Genomic DNA, 18,859 nt, shown 5'->3' with positions numbered 1-18,859 from the left:
AGGAAAGGCAAGATCATTGTATGGTCAAACAAAGTGCTTCTTCCAACGTTTTGTCCTTTATTTAAGTGCCATTAGATCTATGCTTCGAGAATTGGTTTTGTGAGCCATGGGAGAGCTTGTCAATGAAGCTGTAAATAAATGTCTTAATAGAACAGAATGTGATTAAACACTATCACTGTAGAGCAGAGATGGGGACTCGAGTTTGCAAGTTGGACTCGAGTCGCACTTAAATCGTACACACAGTGACTTGTGGCTTGACCTGAGACTTGTCCTCAAAAGACCTGAGACTCGACTCAGACTTGAGATTCGGGACTCGTGAACAATCTTTATTTTACTTTTTTATTTTTTTAGTGCATTAACATTAAGGACATGTCTGACAAGCTAGATGTCATTCCCTCCTTTATTATCATGTGTAACTTGATCATATGCATGCGCACGGCCACAGATGACTATAGGCTATAGCGACTTCATCGTGACCATGGCGAGCACACCCGCAGCTGCAGTGCCATTTGTGATAACCTTTGGCTATAATGTCTTCGTGCAAGGCCCAAACTAAAGAATGGCTAAATGCAAGGTGTGCGGGATCAAAATAAAAGATGCTGGATCGACCACATCAAATTATTATCAGGCACCTGAAAATGCACCCAGACAGGTCAGTCAGTCACTTGGTAATGTGAAAGACAACTTAACATTAGCACCTATGGACAGTTAGCAGACATGTTACCTAACATTAGCTTGTCACTAGCTCTGTAGCTAAGGGAAGTTAACTTGATTAGACTGCCGTTCATTTAAATATTTTGAAAAGAGTGCTGGCTTTTCTGGTCCATTTCCTCGAACAAATTCTTAGTGTGTCTTACTATGTCAGTGTGTGTGTGATTTGTATGTTTCTTAGCACTTGTAAATCCATTTGCCACTGTAGACTCTCATCTCAGAAGCTTAATGTATTGTATTTTAGACTGACAGATACCAATACACTGTCAACCATTACAATAGCATAAATTATTCATCACATCCCAGCACAAAAGAATATCACTGATACCTTTAAAAGACAGTGTTGGGGCTGACAGAGCTTTACCTGAGTTTATGTTTGAGCTGGGATCCTTTGGGTTCTGACTGCTGACAAAGCCGGCTGCAAACAGGTGCTCTCCGAACTGGCGTTTCATATTATGGAGCATCTGCCAGTGGGAGTCAGGGGAGTGGGAAGAGAAATTCAGAAGGAAAAAGGTACAAAAAAATTAATCCAGCCACATGTTAACTTCTTGTTCCTGTTCTCAATTACATTTAGAGCCATTTTGGCCTCATCTACATGATCGCTTACATGTGTATAAATTGCCTAGGTTACAGATTTTTGACAAGCACGTTCTCTGGTAACTAACATCTATGAAACTAGTTTGGAGTTTTCGAATTAAGAGTCTGGCTGGTGGTTTAAAATAATGTCTGAATGGCTAAAGCCTATCTCCACCGAACAAAAGCAGCACTGACTGACTGCATTAGCTGAAAATTCTGTAAACATGAATATAACAGGAGGTTTGTGGAGACTGACCTCAAGTGTGTTAGCAGACAGGAAGTTATCCCAGCAGTACTCGCGCTCACACCTACAGCCCCGCCTTTTTGCATCTTCCCACGCCTGAAACAGCAATATCACAGATATATCTGGTCACCAAAATATGAGAGCTACCATACACTGCAAATACAAACGTATCACTCAAGGGCACAGAAATGGAATAGTGAGGAAAAAATTCTGTTTTTACCCAAAATGCATTAACTACAGTCAGATGATCACTCCTGGAGTTTTTGGACAGTATTTTTCTACGCTGATCTGCTAGTTTCTCCTTTCCCTAAAACAGAGTCCATGCATCATCACAAACAAATTTAATCCACAATGAAAAAGCATGCACGAGGCTTTTGGAGTACACACATAAAACTAATAATGGAAACAGCAAAAAGGAAATGCAAAATCAATGTTTTCATAAGTGTTTTTGATGGCAAGGAGTCTTATTTACAGGTATTTGAATCTTGCACCTTTTCTAAGACATGTCCTCATAAAGTTTAATCTAAATCAGGTCTATGATGTGGTTTGTTTCTGTTTTGTTGCTAAAATAATGAGCACAAGAACCTTTTTATGTGTTTCAGCCTCTTCAAGTGTTCAGAGATACAATTCACCACAAAATAGCTAACTACACCAACAAACATAAATTTGACCAATTAACAACAAGCAAACAAATAAAAACACAAGTTCTACAAACCACTCAGTTTATCACAGCTTTGCAGACAATTAATTTTCTGACACACTGAACCAGTCTCATCTCTCCAGCTGAAACCAGCAGTGACAGTGCTTACAAATTGAGTCAGTTTCTCAGTTCCTGATGGATGTAGAAGTGTGTGTGGGTAGGTGTTATTGGTATAAAAAGTCGACACTTGAATATTTCACAGGATCTATCATTAATTGAAATATCAGAACTGTAATTAACTGAAAATGAAGTAGTATATGTATGTGTGTACCAGTGGTATGAAGAATGGATCCTTGAAACTAAGGCTGGCAGCAATGGTAAGCACAGGGTCCAGGCAGCTCAGCAATGCTCCAAACATAATCATCTTCCCTATATGTGGCTCAACAGGTATACGAGCCAGGTGGAAACCAAGGGGTGTCAGCTCTTCACTCCGGTCCAAGGCGTTCTGACACACATGCCCGCATACAATCAGTGATGTTCAACAAGGGTATTGGTCATTCACTTTTTTACAGACAATCACACATATGTAGTTTAGCCCATAGCTAACTGATTTGTTTCCAATACAAGCCACCCACTGAAAATCTTCCTACAAAAGCATCTTATCATTCGTAAATTACTCAAAGTCCACACCTGTCCTATGCTCTCCACCTAATTCCTCACCTATTCTCTCTTTTTTGTCCCATTCCCAACTCACCAGATCCATGAGGTGACTGATGGCCAGCTCGACAGCTTTGTCTGATGGAGGGTCAAGAGCTTTCCGCAGGAACAAAGAGATGGAGCCCAGTTTCAGGATCTGGGTGGTTGTAAACATATCAGCTCTCAATGACACAGAAAAATCTCAGACATCTCAGAATCAGAATCAGATTTATTGGCCAAGTATGTTAACACACATAAGGACTTTAGTTCCGGCCGTTGGTGTCTCTCTAGTACTACAGGCAATATAGAGACAATGTACATGTTATTTTCAGACCAGAGTACACAATATACAAGCAATATACAGACTACAGGAGAAAAGTGCAAACAACAACAGTAATGTGCATTGAGTAACAGAATGTACATGAACAACGGTAAAACAAGACAAACAAGACAAGACAAAAAGAAGTAATATGCATCACATATGGGAATGGGAAATGGAGGTATGGATATATGGATATTGTAGAGCATGGTAGTTGTAGACATGAGCAAGCTGAAAGAACAGTTTGTAGAACAGGAGTAGTCATGTGTAGCAGATGATACTGCTGGTCAGTTGTTAATGAGGGTGACGGCATGAGGGAAGAAACTGCTCCTGTGTGTGGTAGTCTTGGTGCACAAGGTTCTGTAGCGCCTACGAGAGGGGAGGGGTTGAAAGGGGTCATGTCCTGGGTGAGAGCAATGTGTAATAATTTTCCCTGCCCGTTTCCTGGTTCTTGAAGAGTACAAGTCCTAGAGGGTGGGCAGGGGAGCACCAGTGATTCTCTCTGCTGTTGTCACTGTTTGCTGCAGTCTGTTCCTATCCTGTTTTGTGGCTGCACCGAACCAGACCGTGATGGATGTGCACAGGACAGATTCGATGACTACATTGTAGAACTGCCTCAACAGCTCCTGTGGCAGACTAATTGCTGCAGAAAGTACATCCTCTGATGGGCCTTTTTGAGGATGGAGTTGATGTTGGTCTCCCACTTCAGGTCTTGGGAAACGGTAGTACCCAGAAACCTGAAGGTCTTCAAGGTTGACACTGGGCTGTTGGATATTGTGAGGGGGAGCAGTGCTGAGAGGTGTCTCCTAAAGTCCACTATCATCTCCACAGTCTTGAGCGCGTGCAGCTCCAAGTTGCTCTGGCTGCACCAGGCGTTCCACCTCCCACCGATATGCAGACTCGTCACCATCTTGGATGAGTCCGTTGACTGTAGTGTCGTCTGGAGTTCAGGATGTCAAACTTCAGGAGTTTGACATCTGGGTCAGCTGCATCTTCAAAAACACTCCAATCAGTGCAGTCAAAACAGTCTTGTAGTTCCTGCTTTGCCTCGCGGGTCCATTTCTTCACGGTTTTGACCACAGGCTTTGCAGATTTTAGTTTCTGCCTGTAGGTTAGAATGAGATCAGAGTGCCCCAAAGCTGCCTGGGGAACAGAATGATATACATCTTTAAGAACTGTGTAGCAGTAGTCCAGTGTGTTATTATCCTTGGTGGGACAATTAATATGCTGTCTATATTTTGGTAGTTTGTGGTTTAATTTCGCTCGTTTAAGTCCCCAAGGATTATGAAGAGCGAGTCCGCATATTTTTGTTCCAAGCCAGTTATCTGTTCAGCCAGGGTTTGCAGTGCGTCAGTCGCGCTGGCCTGAGGTGGCATGTAAACACCGACTAAGATGAATGAGGAAAACTCCCACGGAGAATAAAAAGGCTTGCAGTTTAGGAACAATGCCTCCAAGTTTGGGCTGCAGTATTTGCTTAGCACTGTGACATCTTTGCACCAATCTTCGTTGATTGTCACAGCCTGCACCTCATTTTGGACTTTTGTTTTGAAATGTCTTGTGCTCCTGTTCCATGTGGGTCTCCGCCTTTCACCTGATTGTGTTTATTCCGTTTATTAACCTCGTTTTAACATTGGTAATTTGCACCAATCCTGTTTCTCCAGCTTAGTTCTCCTTTTATATTTAAGCCCCTGTGTTTGACCTGTCCTTTGTCTATCATTGTTTGTGTTTGGATACACACTGTTTGGCGGCACCGTTTATTTATCTGCGTTTTGTAAGTAAAGTCCTCCTTTTTCGTTACCACCGTGTCTTGCGTGTCCTGCACCACTGCACGCTTCACATTGACGTAGAAGCAAACTCCACCCCTTTCGTTTTCCCTGATAGCTCCATTACGTGATGCGCTCAGTGTAGATGGAAACCCGGCAGATGTAATCCACTGTCGGGGATGGATTCGCTGAGCCAGGTTTCAGTGAGACAGAGGGCAGCAGAATGCGCAAACTGCTTGTTTGTTGAGGAGAAGCAGCTTGTCCATCTTGCTGGGCAAGGAACGGAGATTCGCCAGGTGAATCGATGGGAACGCAGTTCGAAATCCCCGCTGTCGGAGCACCAGTGCATTTCTCCCATCTGTGTCTTATCCATGTCCCCCACAGAGCTGCTGTTCCGCCGACTAGTATCTCCCGAAAACATTCCGTGTTTGTGAAAAAAGGCAAAAAACTATCTGGAGCGGACTGCCTTGTGTTAAGCAGTTCTTCTCTGGTGAAAGTAATCGGGTTTGAGTAACCAAACAAACACAGAATAAATAAAAACAAAGAAAGTACTAGAGAGCACCGTATCAAGGCTGCCACCCTCAGCGCCATCATGCTCGCAGTCATTTTTAGTAGAATTGACAGCTAGTGAGGCAGGAATGAATCAGGGGGCATGGCTGAAATGGATGGTGGATGTAATGAGTGTGAGTTTTGAGGCTAGTGAGAGCTGTAACCAACAATGCTAAAAGCCCTCATTAGATAATTACACTGCTGTGCAGCCACAGTAACAGTGATTAACACACACATTAATCTATTAGTGAATTTGTGCGCAATCTACTGTCACAAGAGACTATTGTGAAATCTTCTCCCTTTACTGCCTATTAGAGGGCCAGACAAGGATAATGGGGGACCAGAAGAGTTCAACTGAATATCAGACAATTACACCATCACAGAGACAAACAAAAGTGAGAGAGAGAGCATATATGGCTCTGTTTACACCTTGCATTAAAATCCGATTTTGGTGATCCTATCACAAGTGGACAGCTCCGTTTACACCTTGTGATTGTAAATTAACTGTAGGGAGCGATTACAGATTTGGACATTCTAATTGTTGGGCGACATGTCAGGTGACGGAGTAAGCTATAAACTGGACTTTATGCTTACTCAGTAGAACAACTTATTGGAATGACAAGACAGGTAGTAATTGGTTTAGAATTACAACGCATGTAAATCAAAACTTGTTGAAGTTTAGAGTGTGAGAGTGCTTTCGGTGGCGCTGGAGAAGTAGGGTAAAGCGTTTCAGTTCCAAACTCGTCTGTCTCTGTAAAATTATCGCTTACACCACATAATAAGCCCAGCCGAGCATATCAAGCTTTACACTTGCATTTTAATAAATGAATTATCTACAATAACTAACAGATCATTCTATGCCATTATAGAAGCAAACACTACAACTTTTCACGGCATGCAGCAGGCGATGAGTCGCCTAACACCTAGCCTGTCAAGTAACCTACAAGTAACATCTCCCAACCCCCTCCCAATAGAGTGCCATAGTCTATTGTTAGTGTCCAGCATTAGAATGATTTGGCCAGAACTAGTTCATACCACGAGTAGCCTACCACCGTCTATCATGAGTCTCAGCTAAATCTAATTCCACACTTGTAATAGAAAATGTAGGTACAGCTTGGAAATGAATAAATATGCATGAATGTTGTTTTTAAAAATATGTAGGCTATGTTGCAATGGATTTTTGTAAACAAAGCTGTGTTGGGTGTGTAGGCTTTTGGAGTGAATAGTGTAGCATAAGAAGGCTGATTTTTTACCATTTATTGAAACTGAATTACAGCACGAAAAAAAAAAACTTCTTTTTGGTGAATCGACAGCTGTGTAGTTTATTTACAGTAAATACTTAAGAAAGAATGAATTATACATTATACAAGATAGATACATGAGATAGTACATTTTCACTGTATACACTAAGTAAATAAATAGATAAAGTACTTTTTGAGCTATTTAGTATCCGATGTGCCGGGATGCTGTAACCCCTTTTACACAGCTTGTTTAAGCAGGGAATGTTGCACCTCGCTGATGTGTGTTCCCATTTCAAGTGGAGAGATATTCAACCGACAGCCTAGAACAATAGCCTAGGTGTGATCCCAACCCCCTCCTAACGACCGTGTCATGAATCACTTGGTCAACTGACCAACTCAGAGGTTCCCTTCAATGTAGACCAAAAGATTGTTTGCCAATGCCAATGAGGTGAAGAAATTTTCGGCCTACTGCCGGCCTACTGTCATCTTCCCCTAGATAGGGAGTTGCGTTCAACATGTATTCTTGCGGCCACCCAGAATTCAATAGCAAATTTGCCTGGTTTAATGGCCATGTACTGTGTGAAACGACAGCGTGACTTGGTATGGAACAGTTGTTCATCTACAGTTATGTCCTCACTGGGTGTGTAAGAAGCAATGCTTTATCGAAAATCTCAGACATCATGGCAAATTTATCTGTCACAAGGCGGGCAGCCCTTGTATTCTGGTCATCAAAGCGCTGATAGCGCATGATATCTTGGAATTTCTGTCGAGACATCTGTCTCTGAAAATGGGATTTCCCAAGTTAGCAGACCAGTAGTCATCCGGATTCATGCTTTTACCACCCATAGTACCTCTCAATTAAAGGAGACCCACGAATGCTTTTAGTTCATCAGCTGTGAGTTTGAACTTATCAGCATCATTTCGATCAGTTTCTGCTTCAGAGTATTTCTGAATTTTTTTTTTTTCCAACATTTCTGTGTCAATCAAACTCAGTAAATTGCTCAATGGACTTGTAATATTGTCCTTGGCATAATATGTGGGCCCTGGGGTTTCTCTCATGATATTGCACTCTCGTGGGTTGCCAGCAGTTTGTTCAACCCATACTGTGCCGTCTCTTGTGTAGGGTGTTATTATATTGAATGAATTAGCATTTGCAAAATTCCTGCCAACTATCTATGTCATATAATAATTAGTTACGCCCCTGTACATGAAACAAAAATGCGTTTATTATACGTTTATCCGCTTTGCAAAACATTTGCATTTTAATATTGTAAATTATTGTTGCAGCTCTAAAATAATGTAATGTCATGACATGAGAATAAAGCTTACCATAGTCTACACACAAACTATCAGAAACATATGATGATTAGTCATGCATGGCCCAAGTAGGCTAGTGCAAACATTAGTGACAACTGATACACCCATGTAGGCCTATATGAAACAAAAATGCGCTTCATAGTTATTAAACCCTGATATATATAAAGACAGAAGACTAGTATGAGCGAACCCTTGCGACATCTGCTGAGAGAAAAGAGAATCGCTGCCTTGAAGGGCAGGAAACAACATGGCAGAACGCGAGGCTGACGGCAGTTTCACAGAAATAGGAGCAAAATAGCTTTAAATTAGCTTGTACCGGGGTGATTTTGAAAATTTAAGGATGCTGGGTGATAAAACGCACAAATCTAGGAAAAGTCATGAAAGGAGGGTCCTGAAATTGACCGAGTGCAAAGATTTAATTAGACATCACAAATGACCGGCGCTTGGCACTTTTAGTGTTAACTAAGATAACGACCATATTCCTAGGATTTCAGTTTTGATTTTTTGACAGGAGGAGGCTTTCTGACAAGAGATGCCCGAGAGAAATTTGGTGATCTTTGATCGCAGTTTTGGAACATCAAGCCAAGTTAAGTTTTGTCACGTTAAATGTTGTTGTTTTTTAATCGGCGGGCGGCATCAATGCATTTTCAATGCCTAGTCTGTTGGAAATTAAAAGAAGAAGAAGAAGAAATCAAAACAATATACATTTTTGCCTGTTGTTGTTGCCTGTTGTCGCACTTTAATACGACGCCGTTGGCGAGCAAATGTATACATACACGAATGAGTTCGTACTTCCGCCTAAGCAGAGGACGTCAGTTGAGTTGGCAGTTGTTCAATGTGGTCGAGTTCACATTTGCATTTACACTGCCATAAGAATGTGGTCATACGCGGTCCAGACCACCTCCGATTGTGGTCTGAGTGATCAGATCTCGATGCGACCTCAATGCGCAATGGATCCATTTACACCTGTACTTTTGAGCTGTCCAATTGTGATCGGATCACCAAAATCAGATCTTAATGCAAGGTGTGAACAGGGCCTATGTTTCTACAAAAGAGGACAAAGAAGAGGAGGAAAAAGGGACTAGAAGAATTTGCATAACAAGAGAGCAGTGCACATTCAAAATTCAGAGATCAAGTAAAAGAGGCTGTAAAAGGCTCCAAACACTCTGAAGTGTTCTGTACCATACACTCAAACACAGGCATACAGTTCATGAATTTGTACCTTAATCTGCAGGCAGAGCTCCTCCAATGCTGTGCGCTGGATCTCTGGGAGCTGATAGTTATCCAGCAAACTGGCCCGCAACCCATTATACAGGTGGTAGCATTTCCCAGGAGAGAGCCTACACATGCAGAAGATAGTAGGGTAAATAAAAACACTGTAAACAGACAGCAAGTGCCAAAAAAAACAAAGCAAAAAAAAAAAAAAAACACCACCACACACACACACACACACACACACATATATATATATATATGGTTTTAAAGAGTACCAGGGCTAGATACAGATCATAATCTCAGTTGATGAACCTCAGAGAACTCTACAGTGTCTGGTATTTGAGTCAGAACAACATATTTTCAACCATAATAGTTTTGTCTAACTACACAACAATATGCCACCAGAAAAAATGGCTACAGAACAGAATCTGTTAAGAATAGATTATCTGATATAACCTATTCTTTCCTGAGCATAATAATTTAAGTAGATATTTTCCTTTATAAACAGAATGGAATTTTAATCAACACTGAAATTTCATTTATTGTACTCACATCATTTTTGAGCACTTGTTCATTATAATAACTGTGGTGCTACCACCTTCAATTTGCTCTACAAGCCATCTGCACAATGAGTTCAAATGGAGTTGTATATTCAGTAGCAGGCATTAGAGCCAGTTTTCTTACAGAATCCAAGAGAATGCTGTCCTGTTACTCAAGCCTGTTACTGAAGCAATATTCTTTAAATGGCCCCAACATGAAAGAAAGAAAGTGAAAAAAGAAAGAAAGAAAGAAAAAACAAAAAACACTCTATAATTGTTTGCATATCTACTGTGATCATTCCTTTACTACAGTGAAAGCCCCAAAAATAAATAACTTCTGTTTGTTTACCATACTCCTATAATTTATTTTTATTATTTTATGTCAGAGCATGAAGTATTTGGGTAAATTTTTACGATGATTTTTCTCTCCCTATATGGTCCAGCTCTACATAAGCAGCAAAATCACTGACACACCAACTCTTAAAATCTGAATCGAGCCAGAATTCCAGCTTACCAGAAGGCTCAGTCTGTTTGTAGACTCAGTTCTGTAAAATTACGTATACATACATTATTTATGGAGAAACACATCAAAACCCACAAGGCAAGGAATTTTTGGAGTATCAGTCTCTGACAATGTGACACAGACATACCAACTTCAAAAACTGTGAGTGCCAAAAATACTTCAGCACCAAGCAACTAGCAGCGTTAGTGTGCTGAGAGATAAAAGAACATGCCATAGGTCAGGCTGAGTTACTCTCACACCTACTGGATTCCATTTATGGGTGATGGCTTTCTGTCTGCGATCTTATCAGTTTTGAGAGAGATAGAAGCAAGACACAGCATAGCAGATGTGTTATCTACCAACAAAGAGAGAAAATAAAGAGAGAGCAAGTATATTAAAAAAAATTTGTTAAGACTGCCTTATGATAAAAGGAAGAAAGTGGGACTCTTCCAACACTTGTGATCTGTCCTGTTATGTGGCAGTGTGTCGATGAGGTGCTGGCACCCCCGGGAGCTCTCATGCCTATGCCACGCTCTGACTCCAACCCCACCTTCAGTTATGCTGCCCTAACAAAGTGCATCAGACTCCCATATTGCACTCAGTTAGGCGTGCTACTGATATATCCATTTCCCCCACTCCTCACAAAATCGTTAATGATTCTCTCTTTTTTTCCTCTCCTTCCATCCCAAAAGTAGGGATCATCTCTGAAATCCAGCCCACCCAGTCCAACTCATCGACCTCTGTACATCCTGCTGGGCACAACTGTGATCCCTGCCAGTCACGATCCAGTTCACACTGCTCTGCTTGTTTAGCTTAGGACAACCATGACTTCTACCAGCCATGATACCTGCTAATAGCACATGCAATCACACTTCATCTCTATCTACCAGATGTGAGTTTTTCAGTAAAATTTTAACATTTTAGTATTTTAAGGACTCATAGACCTTTTGTTTTCTGTTGCTGTTTATGCAAAAAAAAAAAAAAAAGTCAACTAAACTAAGCACATGAGCACAACAGCTTTAGAACTGGTGTGTGTGTGTGTGTTGTGCCTGAAGTAGCATGTGGTGTTTGTATTGCAGAAAAAGATCATAGTAAACATTCTAGCTTTCTACTATTGAAGTGTATGAGCTTTGTTTTGCTACATTTTAATGACAGTAACAAGAAAAGAAAGACTGTCAATACACTAATTTGGCTGAAAAGCCAAAAGCTTTAATAGCCATGATAGTCTTTAAAGTCAGCACAGTAGCACTGGTAGCTGAGTAGATTTGCTCACAAACGTTTTTAAGTGCTTAGCATACAGTGTATGTTGTGCCTAGGCCTGTGACAATTATTTCATTAAAAAACGGATTTTTCTGACGTGATCACAGTTTCTTTGTTGAACCGCATTTTTTTTTAAGAGATGGGTAAAGGCGGGTCAGACTTTTGTTTGGATCCATAAAACACGTTTCCAATGCCCGTGTGCACCCTGTAGCCAGGGTCCTTTCTGTGTGGAGTTTGCATGTTCTCCCAGTGTCTGCGTTGGTTTCCTCTGGTTTCCTCCCACAGTCCAAAGACATGCAGGTTAAGCGAATTGGAGACACTAAATTGCCCATTGATATGAATGTGTGTGTGAGTGTGTTTGTCTGTGTGTCTGCCCTGCGATGGACTGGCGACCTGTCCAGGGTGTTTCCCTGCCTTTCGCCCTATGAGTCCTGGGATAGGCTCCAGCACCCCCTAATTAGGCTAAGCAGCTTAGATAATGAGTGAAAGCGAGTGTATCCTGTTCATTCCAAATTTCAGTATGGCTGAAAAATAGTAAATATATTTATTTATTTATTTATGTTTAATTTGACGAAAAAATTATATTGTTAATTGCAATTATTTCTGAGACAATTTATTGTACGGCAACATTTGGAAATGCTACAGCTCTAGTCATGCCTAGTGCGCATATTGTGTCTGGACTGTATGTAGTGTGCACACTGTTTGTTGAGTTTGTAGCTGTGCAAAGCAATTGTGTATAAAGCAGGTTTGGTGGGTACATCTTGAAAAATGTTGGCATAAGAGATCTGAAGGATGAGTGGATGTCTAAGGGAAGGACAAAGTATGAGACAGAACTGTGCAGCAGGAGAGGAGGGCAACAAAAAACCTTGTACCTGCCCGCACGCCCCTTCCTCTGTTTAGCGTTGGCCTGGCTCACCCACTCTGTCGTCATGGTGCTGATGTTATTTTGAGTGTCAAAATGGGTCTCCTTGATCTTCCCCCCATCAATCACATACACCACATCATCTATAGTGATGCTGGAAAACAAACAAAGAAGAAAATGATAAAAATGGGGTGACATGGGGAGGAGCACAATCACATCAGCCTAAACAAGAACAAAACCAAATCCACACACACACACACACACAATTATAACATATCTTCTTATTTGAAATCAAGAAAATTATTTTTTTTTTTTCTCAATCTTGCATTTTTGACAAGGTTAGTCTATACCATTCAAAACACAGAGTGCTGTGTAATTCAGTTAGGAGTAGTAAATCTTGCCATTGTGTTCTATTAAATCCAAAGCAGTGAAAGTGCCCACTAGAACAGCAGTCAAAATATGACAAATAGTTCAACACTGAGAAGCATACCAAACGCACTTCCACATGACAGAGGCAGCTTCCATTTTAGAGCAGTGTCTGAAATCAGACTACGCACCTTGTTTCTGCAATGTTGGTTGCAATTACAATTTTGTGAACTCCAGGGGGCGGCCTTCTGAACACCTGAGAAGAGGCAGGCACACATTTACAGATGTGTTACACAACATACACAAAATAACAAATTTGTGACTCAGTGACTTGTACTGTAATGATTCCGATTGTCTTGCAACACAAAGATAACATTTAAATTACACTTCATCCAGTGCTGCGTGTAGTAGCATATCCTGTATAACTGGTATCTTATTATAGTGAACAGGAACAAATAGGATGACGTAACCATCTCACCTGGGTCTGAGTGACTGTGGGCATCAGAGAGTGCAGCGGAATGATGATGAATTTATCTGAAAGATGGAAAAAATCATTTCCCTGTCTTAGTCTACATGTGTAGCTGTATATGGCTGGTGCATGTCTGTATCTGTGTGCTTGTTGATTCAAAAATGTACCTGACTTGAACATTTGTCGGGCCATAAGTAGATCATGCAGACTACTAATGTTGTCCCAGCCTGGCAGGAAGACTAGAATGGCTCCGTCCTGAAACAATACAGAAAAATCAATACAGGACTACAGGAATCAATACGGTATGGTGGCAGACCATGGTAGACATGTGGAGAGGGGCTCTGAGAACGATTTCATATATTTATACATACAGACGCTACAAGTAACAAAACTGTGAATCTGTTCAACTGCAGTGTGTTGATTTAAGATAAGTCGTTTCATCAATGTCGGGTAAGCTAAAAGTGACATTGCAAAAAGGGAGGACCACCTCCAAACCTATCAAGCTAACTAATGCTGGTGACAGAATAGCAATGGCGGGGAAGTCAGATGAGGGGAGGATGCTCTCCATCTCTGTGCTAAAATCTGAACTGGAGAAAAACTGGGCAGCTATCATGTCTGAGATTCAAGCTTCACTTTCACCCATAAAACTGTCACTAGATTCAAAAAGCTTGAAAAGCGTGTGTAAAAAGCTTGAAGCCTATGAACTGCGAATCACTGAAATGGAAGTTTGCCTGTCTGACCACAGTGACAGGCTGGAACGCTTAGAAAGGGAGGTGGACAAGCTCCAGAGTGACAACAAGGAGTTACTGGCAAAGCCAGGACCTTGAAAATAGATTGTACTGAAATAATTTGTGAGTCATTGGTTTACTGGAGGGACACGAGGGCCGAGCAGCTGCTACCTTCATGTCAAAGTTTGTCAACCTGCTGCAGGATGGCTCATTTACCAACCTACCTAAACTGGACAGAGCACACATGCAAAAAAGTTAAGCCTGCAGAGGGAGAGCGACCCAGACCCATTATTGTCCATTTCCAGGAGAAAGACTGCAAAGAAAAAAGGACAGCTAATATATCAGGGACATAAGATTTTCATCTTCCCGGATCTGAGCAATGCACTGGCTAAAAAGCAAGCCACATTCAACTCTGTCAAGACCAAACGCCAAAAGGCCATCAAGTTATCTCTCTGCTACCCTCCTGTGCATTGTGTCACTTATCAATAAGTTCAACAAACCAGAGGACACAGAGCGTATCTTCAATCAACAACTTAGCAGCAACGTTTAACTAAGGCTAACAAATCCCTGGGCGGACATAAATGGTAACCTCACGAGGCATAAAGCTCAGCAATACTGGAAAGACTGGATAATTGGATAGAACTGTACAACTAGGCTACATCGACCAACATTTGTGGTTTCACGTGCAGTTTCATGTTTGTGGTCTTCAACAGTCCTTTCAGACTCTAGCCCCCTGTTCCTATGGATAGATACGACTCATCTGTTCGACTGGCCTTTACACATGTTGGGACGTGGTTATTATTTGACAGGAAAACGTCAAGGACACTGTCTTAAAAGGACATGCATATCTTTTGCTTTGATTGTAACGTGACATCAGAACATATTCCCACAGTCTCGTGTGAGTACAGATATGTGGTAGAATGACTAATAAGTCCTTTTTGACAGCTTATTAGGCCTGAGTGTTCAATGGGGGAAAACATCTTTAAATATAGCCTTGAATCTGGTCAAACCAGTTAATACAATTTTTCACCTAAAAATCTTTGTTTAACTCTTCGTTTATTTCATTCGTATTAAATTTATGTGTTGTTTCAGTTGGGAATACCAAGCAAAGTATGATGTTCATGTTAATACAGGGTTAAATCATGAGTATATGTAATGTGAGGAAATTATGAAAAAATGTTCCATTCTACTAATTACCAAATAGTGACAGCAATGGCTTGTTAAAAATCTGTAACTGTAGTTCACATTTCAGCTGCTGGTTTGCATAATTGTAGTGTTAAGCTTGCTAATTTCAATGCTGTTAGACTCCCTCTATCAAGAGTACCTGGGCATGTCCTCCCGAAATTCAAAAAGTGTGATATACCTGCAGTTCACTCCATCTGGGGTAGTGGACATAGGGGGAAGTGTAGGTGGGTGGGCAAGAAAGGGCTGGGTGCTCCAACCTTTCTTTATGAAGAGTTCATGAAGAAGCTCACTTTCTTCAGTACCCAAGTTACATGCTCATTACTTGATACTTGAGGGTGATATGAACATGGTAAAAAAAAAAAACATACTTGATAAATCAAATCCCAAAGATGCAGCCCCCTCTAAAATGGCAAAGATTTTATCAGAATTCAAAAACCAGTATGGTTACACTAACCATTGGCAATCTCTACACCCAACAGATAAGCAGTTTTCGCATTTTCAGAGGTCTCATTCTCACACAGATTACTTTTTCATAGATAAAATGCTTCTTCCCTCAGTGGCCTCTACTGAATCATTGGCAAGAGTAAACTCAGATCATTCTCCTCTAGCCTCAGACCTGAATTTCAAGTCCCAACCCAAAGAATCGATCCTTGGAAACTTGACCCTACATTTCTATCAGACTCTCACTTTTGCATCTGTATTACTCAATCTATAGATTTGTTTGTAGAAACCAAACTAACAATATTAGCCCCAGTTTACTTTGGGAGACTCTTGAGGCAGTCCTTAGAGGCAAGATAATTTCATGTCCTGCAAATATTAACAAGATAAGAGAAGAAAGAAAACAAGAGCTATTAAAATCAATAGCTGATCTAGACAAACGTTATGCATTGGCTTCAACTGCAGAACTGTACAAAGAAAAAGTTGAAATGCAGACAGAACTGAATCTCATATCAACAAACAAGGCAGTGAAATTATTACTCAAATCACAAGGCATCTTATACGAACACAGAGAGACAGCAGGGTGTCTCCTTGTACATCAGCTAAAGGGTGGGTTGGCCTCACAGCTGATTACTCAAATAGAAAACGCTTCAGGTCAAATAATAACTGACCCATCTGGGATCAACAATACCTTCAGGCCTTTTCATTCCCAACTATATGAGTCAGTCACTGAGCAGCAATTCTGAATTGGTAAAGTTCTTTTCAAATCAAAACATCCCAAACCTATCAACTGAAGAGAAAAACGACCTACAAGCTCCACTAAATATAGCTGAGATAACCACACCCATTACACTAATGCACAGTGGAAAGTCTCCAGGGCCTGACGGCTTCTCTGTAGAATTTTTCAAGAAGTTTTCCAAACAACTTGCCCCTCTGTTGTTAGAGATGTTCAATTAATCTTTGTAGCAAGGTACATTTCCACCCACCCTCAAACAAGCAGCCGTATCATTAATACCTAAAGAAGGAGAAGACCCAGATAAATACTTGGCAAAATGCTTGCCAAAGTTTTGGCATGCAGACTTGAAACTGTTCTATCTACTGTCATATCAGAAGACCAAACAGGGCTTATCAGAAACCGACACTCATTCTCAAATGTGTAACGGCTTCTTAATATAGTCTTCTCTCCAGCCTGAACAACGGTTCCAGAAGGTGTCATTTCTTTAGACACTGAGAAGGCCTTTGACCAGGTGGAATGTAACTATTTATTCTTTTCCTTCAAAAAATGTGGCTTCGGAGAACGCTTTATGTCTAGGGTACAGCTACTATACACATCTCCACAAGCATGTATATGTACTAATGCTATCAAGCCCAAATTCTTCACTTTAATGTGGGGGGCATGCAAACGTTGCACGCTGCCCCCCCCTTCTTTGCTACAGCTATCAAACCTTTGTCTATAGCACTAAAGGCCAGCAGACTCATCCCAGGAGTCATGAGGGGGGGAGCTGAGCACAGAGCAAGTGTCCCTGTATGCAGACGACCTGTTACTTTATGTATCAGACCCTAAAAGTAGAACAAGCAAACCATCCCCACTGATTGCTATATTTGGTATACCCAAAGCCGGCAAAAATATATCAGTGAAGCAAGCAAATGTAATCTAATTTACCTATCTTATAGCCCGTCGGAGAACTTTTATTATGGAAGAAACCATTGCCCCCACCACCAACGTCGTGGCTGCGTGATACAATGTCCTTTTTGGGCTTGGAAAAGATCAAATTCTCCATACGGGGTTTGGCAGACAAATTTTACCGCCATTGGCAACCACTTATCATTTATGTTAAGAGTCTGACCTCCCTTTCCCCAAAATGACTAGCTGGGTGGGACGATTAATACAAGGTAACGACTGAATTCTACATTTTGACAAGACAGTGAAGACCTCCCAACAGCTTGTTATGCACTGCAATGACCCTTGCATATATTCACTACACTTTCCTTTCTTTTAATTTTTTTTTCACTTTAATTTTATTTTATTTATTTCTTTAATACTAATGTACCTCATTCATTATAGTTAATGTTAATTGCTATGTCTTTCCACACACACACACACACACACACACACACACACACACACACACATATATATATAAAAATATAAAAAAATCAATCAATACAGGTTGGGCATCCCTAATCTGAAAATCTGAAATCCAAAATCAAAAACTTTGAGCACCAACAAGACGCCACAAGTGGAAACTTCTACACTTAGCCTCACTTGCCCATGTGAGGCTCTGACACTCTCTTGGCGCCAAGATATCTCATTATTTAAATTTAAATACAGTAGCCATTGTAACATTGTAGCGCAACACATTACTCAGGTGTTTGTGATGATGCTGGTGTAAATAAATCTACTGTGCTGTAAGTCATAAAAAAGTACAGCACATACAATTATGTACAGTACATAATACCTGATAATGACAAACAACTATGTGACTGGTTTATGTATTTACTATACTGTACTTTTTATTGTAATTTTAGAGTGCACTGTCAGACTAAACCATCTAGGTTTGTGTAAGTAGGCTACACTCTATGATGTTCGCACAACGCTTAAATCGCCTAACGACACATCTCCGAATGAATCCCTGACATTAAGCGACAAACGACTGTATTCTGAAATCCGAAAAAACTCTAGTTGATGATGGATGGGTTGATGAGTTGATGATAGAGAGCTTAAACAGGAGACTGTAGGCATCAAATCCTTTAAGCCAAGAAGATTCATGACAGGAGTGTTGGGCGGCAATGGGAGGAGAGACTTTACACTGCCATACATGGGCTAATAAATATCCCTGTCCCTTTGATCCTAATTTCCCTTTTCCATGGCCCAAGCCCCTCTTTTCAGAACCAACACACATTAAAGCAAAAACCACTAACCTTAACATCAAACAGACGATAGGCTTGACGTTTAAGCACAGCAACCCCTGTACCATTTGGTCACAAGCTGATAACGATCATGAGAATGAGAATGCAGTTCAATCCATTCCTTCACTCATTCACCAATCACATGGAACAAAAGAAAGTTAAACTATGGAGTAATCACATGTTTTTGATATTGCTCAGAAGCATAAAACGCTGCAGATACGAGTTGGCTGATATATAATTTTACCACTCCTTAATTGGAAAAGCCTTTGCAAACTGAGCTAAGATTAACACTTCCAAAATTCCAAAGAATGTCTCCTCCCTTAAGCCAG

At 40.8% G+C, this 18,859-nt stretch overlaps 1 protein-coding gene across 1 annotated transcript in view; it reads right to left on the bottom strand.

Annotated features, from left to right (window-relative positions):
• The window catches only part of dhx36 (DEAH (Asp-Glu-Ala-His) box polypeptide 36), a 52,729-nt gene that overhangs the window by 11,440 nt on the left and 22,430 nt on the right, over positions 1-18,859 (bottom strand). Inside the window, exons 12-21 of the mRNA XM_030766348.1 lie at positions 13,437-13,524; positions 13,279-13,334; positions 12,992-13,056; positions 12,445-12,588; positions 9,279-9,396; positions 2,926-3,024; positions 2,503-2,676; positions 1,752-1,838; positions 1,544-1,627; positions 1,076-1,175 (exon numbers count right to left, since the gene is read on the bottom strand). Coding sequence (XP_030622208.1) covers positions 1,076-1,175; positions 1,544-1,627; positions 1,752-1,838; positions 2,503-2,676; positions 2,926-3,024; positions 9,279-9,396; positions 12,445-12,588; positions 12,992-13,056; positions 13,279-13,334; positions 13,437-13,524 — 1,015 coding nt within the window. The remainder of the gene's footprint in view (positions 1-1,075; positions 1,176-1,543; positions 1,628-1,751; positions 1,839-2,502; positions 2,677-2,925; positions 3,025-9,278; positions 9,397-12,444; positions 12,589-12,991; positions 13,057-13,278; positions 13,335-13,436; positions 13,525-18,859) is intronic.

This window comes from Chanos chanos, chromosome 2, assembly GCF_902362185.1.
Source record: "Chanos chanos chromosome 2, fChaCha1.1, whole genome shotgun sequence".
Lineage (NCBI taxonomy): Eukaryota > Metazoa > Chordata > Actinopteri > Gonorynchiformes > Chanidae > Chanos > Chanos chanos.
This window is presented reverse-complemented; position numbering and strand designations above follow the sequence as displayed.